This window comes from Suncus etruscus, chromosome 1 (assembly GCF_024139225.1).
Source record: "Suncus etruscus isolate mSunEtr1 chromosome 1, mSunEtr1.pri.cur, whole genome shotgun sequence".
Taxonomy (NCBI): Eukaryota; Metazoa; Chordata; class Mammalia; order Eulipotyphla; family Soricidae; genus Suncus; species Suncus etruscus.
Window position 1 is genome coordinate 113027692 of NC_064848.1, and position 12789 is coordinate 113040480.

Here is a 12789-nt window from a genome sequence, read left to right on the forward strand (position 1 = left end):
GTTGAAGGAGGGTCTCCAAGGCAAAGGTGAAGTAGCAACTCGCCCCATGGAGCAGGGAACTAAACGGACCATGCCAGACCACCTGCCCACGTCCAGGTCTTCTAGGCTCCTGCCCAACTCCTCTCCCCACCTAGCTGAGCCAAGGCAAGGAGGAGGTGTGTGCGGGGACAAGTGGGACGGCTCGGTGGCTGTCCTGAGCAAACCTGTTCAGGTGAGCAGTTTGTCCCGTCCTGTGGGGCTAGTGTCAGCGCACCTGCCGGCGCGGTCCCTCGCGCCTCGGCCTAGACGCAGAGGTCGGAGCACGTGTCTGTGCGGCGCCGCAAAAAATTGCTCCCCGAACCCGCCTCTTGCGCGCCGGGTACACAGGGAGATCCCCCCCACCCCATTTTTTCCTCCAAACTCCAGGACCGCTTGCCGGTGCACACCCCGCCTTTAGGAGGGGCGCCCCGGAGTGGTGGCAGGCGGCGGAGCGGGCTGCGGGAGCCGGGAGTCCCGTGGCGGGGGGCGCGGAAGGCGGGAAGCGGAGCGGGGGGCGCCGAGCGGGACTGCGGCTGCGGCTCGCACAGGGGGGCCGAGGAGGGGCGTAGTAGCGGCGGGAGGAGCCCCGGGAGGCCGGGCTCGCGTGGCAGCCCGAGGTGGGGTGCCCGGCGCCCCCCGCCCTCGCCCTCCTCCTCCTCCCGGGAGCCAGCCACGGTGCAGACTCCGAAAGTGGCGCCGCTGGGCTGAAGGCGGAGGCAGCGGAGTGGCAGCGCGCGCGTGTCTCCCGGGCGCCGCGAGGGGAGGCGGGGGAGCGGGCGAGGCGGAGGACGAGCGAGCCGGAGCAGGAGGAGCAGGAGCCGGAGCCCGAGCCGGAGCCGGAGGAGCAGGAGGAGCAGGAGGAGGAGGCGGAGGGGGAGATGCCCGGAGCCTCTGCCGCTGCCGCCGCCGCCGCCGCCGCGATGCTCCCGGCCCAGGAGGCTGCCAAGCTCTACCACACCAACTATGTGCGGAACTCGCGGGCCATCGGCGTGCTGTGGGCCATCTTCACCATCTGCTTTGCCATCGTCAACGTGGTGTGCTTCATCCAGCCCTACTGGATCGGCGACGGCGTGGACACTCCGCAAGCCGGCTATTTCGGGCTCTTCCACTACTGCATCGGCAACGGCTTCTCCCGGGAGCTGACCTGCAGGGGCAGCTTCACGGACTTCTCCACGCTGCCCTCGGGCGCCTTCAAAGCCGCCTCCTTCTTCATCGGCCTCTCCATGATGCTCATCATCGCCTGCATCGTCTGCTTCACCCTCTTCTTCTTCTGCAACACGGCCACCGTGTACAAGATCTGTGCCTGGATGCAGCTCACCTCCGGTGAGTCTGCGCTCACCTCCGCCGAGGCGTGTGGTGGGGCTGCGCGGGAGCCGGAGGGGGGTCCCCCGGGCGCCCGGGTCCGGGTCGGGCGGGAGTGGGAGGGACTCGGTCCCCATGCGCCTCGAGGTGCCCAACAACTTCAGCCTCTCGGACCAGGGGGGGACGAGTGTGTGTGTGTGTGTGTGTGTGTGTGTGTGTGTGTGTGTGTGTGTGTGTGTGTGTGTGGAGGGGGGCGAGAGCCTTGGGACTACCGGAACCCCTGGGGTTCCCCCAGCACCGGCACGTGCACAGCGTCCCGAGGCTTTTGCACAGCCTCCCCGATGTCTAGGATGCGACCCAGAGGGGCGCCCTGGAGCTTGCACTGTTGCTGGGCCAATCTGGCCCCAATGAAAGAGAAGTGGCCGCTCCAGGGGCGTGCAAGGGACCAGGAGTGTGTGTGTGTGTGTGTGTGTGTGTGTGTGTGTGTGCGCGTGTGTATGTGTAAATGTGTGTAATGCGCGCGTGTACTTTGCACAAATCGGCTTTGGCAAGAAGGTTGTGGATGGAGCCAGTCTCTGGGATCTTTCTGCTCCTGCTACTGGGGATTGGCAGGGATTAGGTGGTTGGCTTGTTTTCCTCTATCCCGGCATCTATAATGTGTTCATCACCCACCTGGAAGAGAGTTAAGTCCTGATTTTTGTCCTGGTGTTCATTCACCTTCTTAAGGGGGAAAAACATGTATCTAAAAGGTTCCTTAGCAGTTGCCGAATGCCAGTCTTCCAACAGGCTTTCCTCCCAGAGCATGGGTCCTTACATTCGGTCTTTTCTACTGCGAGAGGTCTCAAGGGAAGCAAGATGTCGATATCTCATTTTAGGAACTGGGCAGAGAAGGAAACCCAGACTACATTAGCATCTGATGATCACTCTTTGCCCATGTGTATGCTCGAACGGTTGCTAAATATCTTAGTACTCATTCCAGGCTCCAAAGTTTTAACAGAAGGATGGTGATGCATTTCCCGGTGGTTCTGTAGAGTCCTGTCACAAAACTGCCCGCTTTCTCTGGCTCCCAGGTCGCCACTTTTCTCTCTGCTAGCTGACTTAAATGCCTTCCTAAGACACATTTCAGCCCTAGAAACTTCTCCACCCTCCTATTCCGACATTGTTGGGATCCTTGTGATCCTATGGGTCATTTAGGGTGTGTGTGTGTTGTGTGTGTGTGTGTGTGTGTGTGTGTGTGTGTGTGTGTGTGTGCAGTGTCTCAGGCTGTCAACGTTTATCATGTGTGTTTGGACTGTGTTTTTATTTTCATTGTCCTAAGATGTTATTGCCAAGGTTTTGTCATTTTTCAGTAACTAGTGAAGATTTCCTAGAGGGTAGGGATTTGATCCCAGTTTACCTGAGTGCTGCAGGATGATTAAATCTTTAAAGGTGTCAAGTGTCTAGTGTCAAGGCTTATGATTGCATATTGCTAGCTGGATGAAAGAGAAGCTCTGGAAGCCTCAACTTGTATGGAAGTATTTGCTTTAGAGTCAGTGAGTCTCTGCTATTTTGATTTGCCTTGTATTCTGAACATGCATGTAAAAGGCAAAAAATGAGTTTCATTGGAGAATCACCTCCCTCACATAGTCTCCGGAAACGTTAGCTTTTCCTTCTGCTTTTTACACCCTCCTCCCATTCGGAAAGCAAGTCCCTCTCCATGTCTTTATATATAATGGTGACTTTGGAGCACATTAACTTTGAAATTTGAACAAAATTCATGATTCATAGTTGTTCTTGACACCTGACTCTGGTTTGACTTTGAAGATGGTAGGACATGGAAGATGCAGATGTTTTAGAAAAAGAATTGACCCTGCACAGCTAATTTTAATTTTTCTAAGTTACATGACCTATTTAGACTGGTTATTCAAATTAGATTGTTTTTCAAAGGTCTGAGAGTAATTTGTAGGTGAATTCTCAACAACATATTCCTAAATATTTTATTTTTATAAAATTTTATATACTGGTTTAAAATTTTTTAAGAAAAAGAAATACTATCTTTGGAAAATAATAATCAACTTTAAAGTTGATACAAAGTGAACTATTATAATGTTGTTTCCTTCTCTTTCTGGGATAGAATTTATAAAAATTATTATGAGTTAAAAATGTCATATTTTATGAAATTTGACATACATTTGCATCCTGTTTCTCAAAAATCAGTGTAAACTGTGATAATAGCCTTTGTACTAATATATATATATATGTATACATATATAGAAAAGTAACTTAATGTTTAGTGAATTTCACATCTTTAATTTTTAGGTATACTTTAAAAAACTTTATTTGTAATTTATTTGGTGTCTTATTTATATATAAACTATGCAAAGAGAGTTTTAGTTATTAATGAAGTATATTAAAGAATGAATTCTGATGGGGTAATTAAAATCAAAGTCAATTATTTCACATCTATTTCAAGGAATGGCATAAAAAGTAGTTTTGAAAAATGTCACATTAATGTAGTTTTAGGTTTTAATTTAAAATACGAAATAATAAGGAATTTAATATAGTATATTATAAGTTACTTATACAGCTTAATGTCTAACTTTTAGACTAATGGTTTTTGGTGTCCAGAGACTTCTTATACTTTATAACTTAAGTATATTTAGGCTAATCTAATCTTAAGTGTAATTTGCTGTGAACTATTTGCTTACTTGAGACTACTTAATGCTCATTGGAAACAAAATTATTAACTTGTGTATTTAGTTACCTGTGTATTTTAATATAGTACCATTATAAATCAGAGCCATTTAGAATATAACAACTCAGATTAAATGATAATATTCAGATGATTAAATAGGAGACCTATTTTGGCAGTATACCAAGAATTTTTATAACTATGAACAATGAAGTAGAAAAAATAGTTAATTTATTGGACCTGAAAATGATGTTGCTCTTCTATCTAGATTATTGGTGTTGTTATGAACACCTGCCTTCTATTGCTCTACCCTCAAAATGGTTATTAACCTCAATATAATGAATGACAGAATTAGGAAATAATATGTCATACTACTTACAGATATACTTCTATATAAACACTGAAGATGTAAAAGTAATGCATAACTTGAATAATCATAGATGCAAGACTTCTTTAGACACCTTGTTTTCTCTGTAGAATTTTGGTGAAATGCTCTCTATAATTTTTACAAAGGAGATAGAACTGTATTGGCCAAGTGGTATAATAAAAAGTCCAAGTTTAAAATATTCTGATATAAAGGATATTGTGCTCTGGAAATTTGATTTTGTTTTAATTTTGTTCATAAAATAACTATTTCAGTCTATTTTTAGGTCTTATTAATAGTCAAGCCTCTAAAGGTGTATTTTTTTTTTCTTTTTTAAATAGTAAGACAAAGCACTGGGTCAGTTTAAGGTTTTATAGCTGTCCACCATGAACTTATTAATTAAAGTCAGTTGATGTACCTATTTCTGAAGGGTACTGTTCTCGACTAGACTTTCTTATTTTGGACAGTATGAGAGAAAAGGTTGCATTTTCCTTTACCTCTTGCTCTAATAAATGTAACAATAAGAAAAACTACCAAAGAACTGAAAATATAGTACAATGGGTATGGTGTTTGCCTTGCACGCAACTGACATGGGTTCAATCCCCAGCACCACATATGGTGCTCTGGGCCCTCCAGAGTAAGTCCAGAGCACAAACAGATGTGCCTCCTTGCCACCCTCTCTCCCCAAATTCCACCACTCAAATGGCAAGGTCCCATGGCAAGGATTAAGGGCTGAGTTTCTAAATTTTCATAATTAGCTTTAGTTTTCTCCACACTTTGACTTGGAGTGTTTAGGGGATACTCCCAGCTGGTACTTATGCAATCAAAAATTTGGGGGGATTGAATTCAGGCTTTCTGTTTGCAGAGTATGTACACTAGCCCCTTGATCTATCTCCTCCATCTCTCCTCCTGATCATATTAGCCAAATTGTCTTTTTGAATTTTGTAAATTTGTCATTGAGGTGAGATGAGCATCTCCAGAGGTAATCACAGCATTTCTTGGCCTGCAAAAAGAGCCTTTGCAGTGTTATTCTTTCCTCTTACTTTTGCCCTCATGTTGCTTTCTTACATATCCTACCAATATTTGCAGTGACTAATGTGCTTTGATGTTTATTTAAGATCTGTATTTTCTCTAGTGCCTTGAAAATTCTGTAAAGCAATAAATATCTGTTATCTCCTCCTCCCCCTTGGGCTTTTGGGCTATACCCAATAGCTCTCAGGGGTTACTCCTGGATCTTTCTCAGAAATAACTTCTGGCAGGCTTGGACTTTAGAGGATATTGGGGATGGAACCTGGGTTGGTCCTGTGCAAGACAGTCTACCAAGTGTGTTATTTTTCCAGCCCAATATCTGCTATTTTACCCCAGGAGATTGGTGTTAAATGAGTTTACATGTGTACCAAGACCAGAATCCAGTACATTATAAACAAGTATAATGTGTGAGTGTTAGGTATGGCTATTCTTTTTGGGGGGGAGTGGAGAATAGTTGCACACACCTAACTGTGCTGAGAGCTAACTCCTAGCTCTGTTCGCAGGGTTCATTCCTACTGGAGTTTGGGGAGACCCAATATGGTGCTAAGGACTGAATTTGCCACATGTAAAGCAAGCACCTACCACAGTACTATCACTCCAGCCCCTAAAATAAGTTTTTATTGAATCAAGGAACTTAAAGAGTGATGAAATATAGCAAAAGTATAGCAAAAATATATAGAAAGGAGAAATTAATTATTTACATTTTCTCACATGCCTTGTTAACAAAAGGAATTCAGATAGTTTGAAAGCCATGCCGTTTCTCTTTCTCATTGGTTTGTGGCATCAGAAATAATTGTACTAAATATAGTCTTCTGGAGGCTGGGATAGTTTTCTGGGCACAGCATGTACGGCTTTGCCTTGTACAAGCAGACCTGGGTTCAATTCCTGGTATCCCACATGGTTCCCCAAGCACGGCCAATAGTGATCCTCGAGAGCGGGGTCAGGAGTAATCACTGAGTGGCAGTGGTTATGTCCCTCAAGAAGTTTCTCAAACTTCTTTGATGATAATAATTGTGACTTGACAGCTTCATGACTGAAGAGCTGATTCCCAAATGGAAGGTTTTCTGATGAATGGATAATTGACTGTATTTCAACACTGGGATATAGTCAGTTCTAGCGTAGAGTTCAGTGAACTTCCCCCTTTATTTTTAGTTTGTCACTTAAAGAATGGGATTCCTCAAAAAAGAGTTTTCATGTAAGTACACATATGGGCTTTTTTTTTTTTTTTTTTCAGAAGACCAGGGAAGGTTTTCTTATGTATCTTTAGGGAGGTAATATAGTACTTGGCTTCTGAGCTTTTCTCTCTCTTTTTTTTTTCTTTCACTTTTGTTACACACATCAGCCATTTTCAGACTTGTCTGGACCCTTGTGCCTTCAGGACGTTGACAGGGATGCTTGGAAGAATGAGAGACAAACTTGGCATTTACTCATCTGCAAACTGTATAGTTAAGACCAGGTCCATTTGGCCCAAACTGGACATATGAGAAATTCAGGGTTTGCCTTAAAAAACTACAAACATTCAGAGTTAGGGAAGACTCCTAAAGAAGGGCTTTTCTTTTGTCAGAGAGTTTTAAACGCTCCTTTAGATGCAGAGGGATGAGTGTATATCATATATGAGGATAGTTTTCACTTTCAAACATGTTCTACTTAGAACCAATTTCTATTTATGCAACCAAACTTTTAAAAATTGATTTCAAATGAGAATTTAGTAACTGCTTTTTTTTGTAATATGACAAGGAATGTGACAATTGAAAGATGTTAGAAAATATATTATTGTGAATGTCAAAACAAATTATTTTTGTAACAGGAAAATTTTAAGTAGATATCTGTGATAAAATAACAGTCCCACATAATCCATTCAGTATATGTTGGGCAGGTTCTTTTCCTTTTTTTGTTGTAAGATTACAATTAAATATCTACCCCTTGTTTAAAATGTTAATAAGATGTTTATATACTTAAATAAATCATAAGTACATGCCTGTATATGTGTGTATCTAATGAGAATGTGGTTTTAGATTCTTAAGGTGAAAAATTTGTTTAGTAATTACTGTTTTTATTTGGTTTGATCTAATAAAGAGGAATGATCTTGGAAAGAGACTCCAAATAGCTATGTCATTATATTTTATTTTATGTGTATATACCTAAGGCATCTTTTACAGTGAGAAAATTTAGAAATAAAGATAAAAATTAAACAGCAGAGCATATAGCTATACTTGCAGTGTGTGGCTCAGTGCACTTCTGTGTGTGGTGTGAGGAGATAAACTATGGGAAAAGCAATAGAGAGAACTTTTGATCACATTGGCGTGAAGCAAAGAAGGCTACAGAATTTTAATTTGGGGGCTTAGTAGTATAATAACTGGAATGTTTTAAGTCTAATTTTTATAATATGCTTGAACTTTGGGGGTCAGCACTAGCTTTAATTAATCTTTTTTTTTCTCATAATGAGTCACTGGAATTCTTATTTGATAATGGGACCTGACCTTTAGTCTTTACACTAACAAGAAAGTCTTAATTATAACCAAAAGTAAGAGGCTGGTTCATAACAAATAGTGAACATTTTATTTGATGACTTAAATATGAAGCTTTTACAAGCTGTCATTTGGACATTTCAAAAAGAAAACAATTTTCCAATATCTAAATATTCAGATAATATCATGAATTTGAATTATAACTATAGTTCTATAATGTTCTACTGTGAATTATAAATACAGTGGTGCTGAGGGACCTGGTGATATGGTCTGATTATTTTAGTGTTCAGTCTTTCAGTATAGCTTGAGTTGGGAGCAGCAGTGATGGGGGGCCACCAGGGCCACTCAGTGCTCATACAGTGAGCCAGGATCAGAGATCATAAAGTGGCCAGGACCAAACCTGTGACTCTGTGCTCCTTAGACATGTACTTTGACCCTTTGAGCCTTCTCCCAGTTGTACTTTCTTTGTGCTATTTTTTAAGCTGTCCTAAATAGTAATATTGAGCACATTTCTCATATCTCAATTAAATAAAACAGAAAACTGAATAACTTGCAAGAGGAATATGAATAATATAACAATTGATATACAGACATCAGTTATGTAAAATATAGGGAGAACGAATGAAGAAGGCAAACCTTTCCACGACAGAGTTGTTGAGATGGAATTGAGTGCTTCTCTAACTTACTACATAATATATATAGGCCATAATGTATCTGAGTTCAGATGTGTGGACTCTGGAAATTAACCTAATGGAGGTGTTCCACCGGTACCATTCTTGGGTTTTAATGATCATAAAAGCAAGACTGCAAAACCCAAATGGGAAATGTATATAATTATATACATTTGAAGGACTCCTCAGTATTTGAAAAACAAGCAAATAAATCCATCTGTGAGGAATGACAGGAGCATAAAAGAAACACCAAATGTAAATTAGGTATGATAGCAAATACACAAAAAATTCAAGGTTAAAGAACCTGTGGAATTTGACAATATCAAAATCCAGTGAAATTTATATCACCAATACTTTAAAATGTATTGATGCATTGCAAACAGAGAACTGGAATATTTACTACAATCAAAATTTGTGCAAATAAACAAAATAAAAACAGGACCTCAGACACAATAAACAGTGAATCAAGCTATGATCATGTTACTACTGCTTCTCTACAACTACAACTACTATTACTATTACTGTTACTATTATTGAGAACTGGACTATAGAGGTGGTTTACATTGGGAAAATTTAGTAGACTGAAACATACACTACACAACTTACATAAAACATCATACTCAGTTAAGAGTTAATTTTATCTAAACATGCTTTAGCTAATCCACTGTATTTTTCTAATGACTCAAAATAGCAAAATATATTTTGGGAATAATTTTGAACTGCTTAATAATTTTAGTGTGATGAATTTGAAAAATCAAGTCTTGTTTTGAAGACAAGGTGAGCAAGATAGTCTTGTGATTATATCAGTTCTTAGACATTTGGGCATTTTTATTCAAATACTATAGAAATAAAATCAGGCATGACCCCCAAATAATTTTTGTGGTTATCCAAAACAAAATAAACAGCCTCAGGCTTGCATAACATATCAGAAACATATTTGTAATATTATTTTAATATATTAAATATAGTTGAAATATGTTGAAAATAATCTTTTCCATATTTGTGCATTTCAAATTTTCTTTGTAATAAAAAAACAAAGGGATTCTCAGAATTTTGTACTGGTGAGGATAATGATTTTTTGTTTTTCGCAAACATGTTAATTTCTTGTATATCTATAACTTGTTTAAAGAATGTAAAAAAATGGGGCCGGGCGGTGGCGCTGGAGGTAAGGTGCCTGCCTTACCTGCGCTAGCCTAGGAGACGGACCGCGGTTCGATCCCCCGGCGTCCCATATGGTCCCCCAAGCCAGGAGCGACTTCTGAGCGCATAGCCAGGAGTAACCCCTGAGCGTCACCGGGTGTGGCCCAAAAACCAAAAAAAAAAAAAAAAAAAAAAAAAAAAAAGAATGTAAAAAAAAATAAAATCTAGCATGGCTTTTTCTTCATATGTATATACCAAGTTCATTTATAAAATAAGAATAGCTTTCACTACATACAGCTAAGATAGTGACCCAAATTTCTGAATAGTAAACACATGAACATTCTTTGTTGAGCATCTTAACAAGATCCTTTTTGTGGTTGGTATCCAGAATTGATGTTGACAGGAGAACTTATTAAATAACCACGCTTGATCAGTCTCAGCATCTAGAGATTCCAATGAAGAGATATGCTGGTGAGCACTTCTGGACCAGCTGCTATTTCTCTGCATCCTGTAGATCCAAGTGAAGCCCATCCATTTCTAGACTGTTAATTCTCTGAGAGACATTCTCCAACAAGATGAGCTACATGGGTAAATGGGTCAGAATCCACTCTCCCTAAGTTCACACACTTTACTAAAGACCCTCCATTGATTGCAATATGGGCTCTAGAGGGAGCTCTAGCCCTGTTATCTCCTGTTTCTCAGAACTTTGTCTTTATTAGGGTCAATCCAGAGTCATTCTCTACCCTAGAACACTTTCTTCTAAGATAACATTCTAGGGACAGAAGACAAAATATAAAATATGAAGATTTAAGAAAAGAAGTTTAACCTTAATTCATGCAATAGGAAAGGAACGTTCCTTTGATTGCAGAGAAAAGCTATCTCCTCTGTTGGGTCTTGCTTTGATAGTCTACCCATTATTCTCTACAACTTATCTCATTTCTAAAGAAACATTTTTGACTTTCAAGAAGCCTTTTATAGAAAATACTTTTTAATACAGGCACAATTATTTACAAGTTATTCATAGTTGTGTTTCAGGCATAGACTTATCAGCACAGGTCCGGTCTGCAGTATTGACTCCCCTTCCACCAGTGCTTTTCCATTCTAACCCCCCTCCTCCCACCGTCTCACCCAGGCACATTTAAAAGTTAAGTTATTAGAGTTTGGCTCTCATGCTTTTAGTTCAGGTTCAATGGTTCAGATGTTTAAGTACATGGTACCCTTTGCCGCCAGCATGTTTGAGGGCCCTGTCCTCTGTGCTTGTTATCCTGTATTTGATTATTTTTGCTTCCCTGACTTCCATTTCTTACCTTCCCTATTCTTATTTCTGCATTCTAAGTTTCAGGTTAATCTAGGTAAACCCTCTTTGATGCCTTGCATTTCCTTATCCTGCTATTCCAGTAGCCTACTTTTTTTTTTTAAAAGAGTACTCATTGGTTTTCTCACTCCCCTGCCAGAACCATTATGAACACTTTAAAATATCTTGGACATCCCTGGAAATTAGCCTGTTACCAGAGACCTAACTGGGGAACTCATAAGAAGCTGACTTGTTGGATTCTAAGTTCTTTTTGATGTTGGAGGTTGTGAACTGTGTGTTATGTGGTTTCTGCAGTAGCCTGAACATATTTTAAGAATAAGAAAAAGTAGAATTGACAATTTCATTTTTGGGAAACTCTAGGGGTTATTCAGAATGTTCGTGCTTATGATAACTTTCAACGTGAGTAGAAAATAATAGTACACATTATCAGAATAAAAAAATTGGGCACCTACGTTTATTATTAACTCCTGTTTGCATATCTCAATCTCTAGTAATAATATGAAAAAAAAAACAAAGAATCTAGGTATATTGTATTCAAGCATAATATTTTCTATTGAAATTTATTAAAAACATGTAAATTCCATATGACTTTTGGTGGTGAACTTAATGGAATAGATACATTGATTTAGGGAGTTGGTTAATACCTAATGGTGCTAAGGAACCTTCAGAGCTGCACTCAGTAAAGCTTCAGGGAACACATGGTGCTTGAGCCTAACCAGGGTTGGTTGCATGCAAGGCAAGCACCTTACCCTCTATGCTGTCTTTATACCCTAATGCTACTTTTAAAAATGCATGTTTCTAAAACTTTAATATTATGTTATAATGCAGTATTACTTAAATATAAACCAAAGATCTAAACTCAATCTGATTTCTACTTTATCTTAAATGTAAAAATTCTTCAGAGAAAATATCGAGAAATAACAATTCTTTGCACAGCATTAAGGCCTTACCCCCACTCATAATAAAAATAAATTCCTTTGAATCCTCTTAAGAATTCCTTCTCATTAGACCCAAACCCCCCCTCTAGACTCACAGTATGCTGGTGTCTGTGCCTAAAAAAGTCAAGCGAAAAATCTCAAGTCTAGCATCTAGTACTGCTGTGGTGCAACTTAGAATTTTTGGGTTGAATTTAATGTGTATAGAATATTATGATTATGATTATGATTTTTATAAATGGTATAAAATATTGTTTCTAGATAGTAAAATTTAATAATGATACACTTATTCTGGAAATAGAGTACTTCTCACATATATGTCACATGTTATGGTAACATAAAGAATTCATTTGGAATTTATTCCCTAATGTGTTGTGCAGTATTGTCTTAAGTGTATTGTAAAAGCACGATTTCTAAGGAAGCAAGCTTGAACTTGTACAGTGAAAAATAAGGTGATATACACTTATATTGTAGTTATGTCACTTAGCCTAGCCATCATTATGTTTTTGGTTAGCATTTCCAGTATTATTTCTGATAATCTCATGATCATCATCATCATCATCATCATCATCATGATCTCATGATCAGACACAGAAAATGCTAATAACTATTAGGCATGAGTGCCATCATTGTTATCATCATAGTCATCACACTTCATAAAGGGAACAAACAGAAATGAAGGACCCCAAATGTTACTGTCCTGTATCTTTTAATCTACAAGAGGAACTTGTGAAGCTGCACAGTACATTACTAATTTATTAAGAACTTTAACTTTTTCTTTATTTAAAGAAAATACATCACATAGTTGACATAGTTGACAATATTACATTTTTCCATATAAGTTAGAGAAAAACTATATAAATAAATAGAAAGAAA

At 39.6% G+C, this 12789-nt stretch overlaps 1 protein-coding gene across 3 annotated transcripts in view; it reads left to right on the forward strand.

Moving 5' to 3' along the window:
* Positions 1-811: 811 nt before the first annotated feature.
* The window catches only part of LHFPL3 (LHFPL tetraspan subfamily member 3), a 650778-nt gene continuing 638800 nt past the window's right edge, over positions 812-12789 (forward strand). For all 3 annotated transcript variants that reach the window (XM_049783636.1, XM_049783642.1, XM_049783630.1), the window contains exon 1: positions 812-1341. In XM_049783636.1, coding sequence (XP_049639593.1) covers positions 897-1341 — 445 coding nt within the window. In that variant the 5' untranslated portion in view covers positions 812-896. The remainder of the gene's footprint in view (positions 1342-12789) is intronic.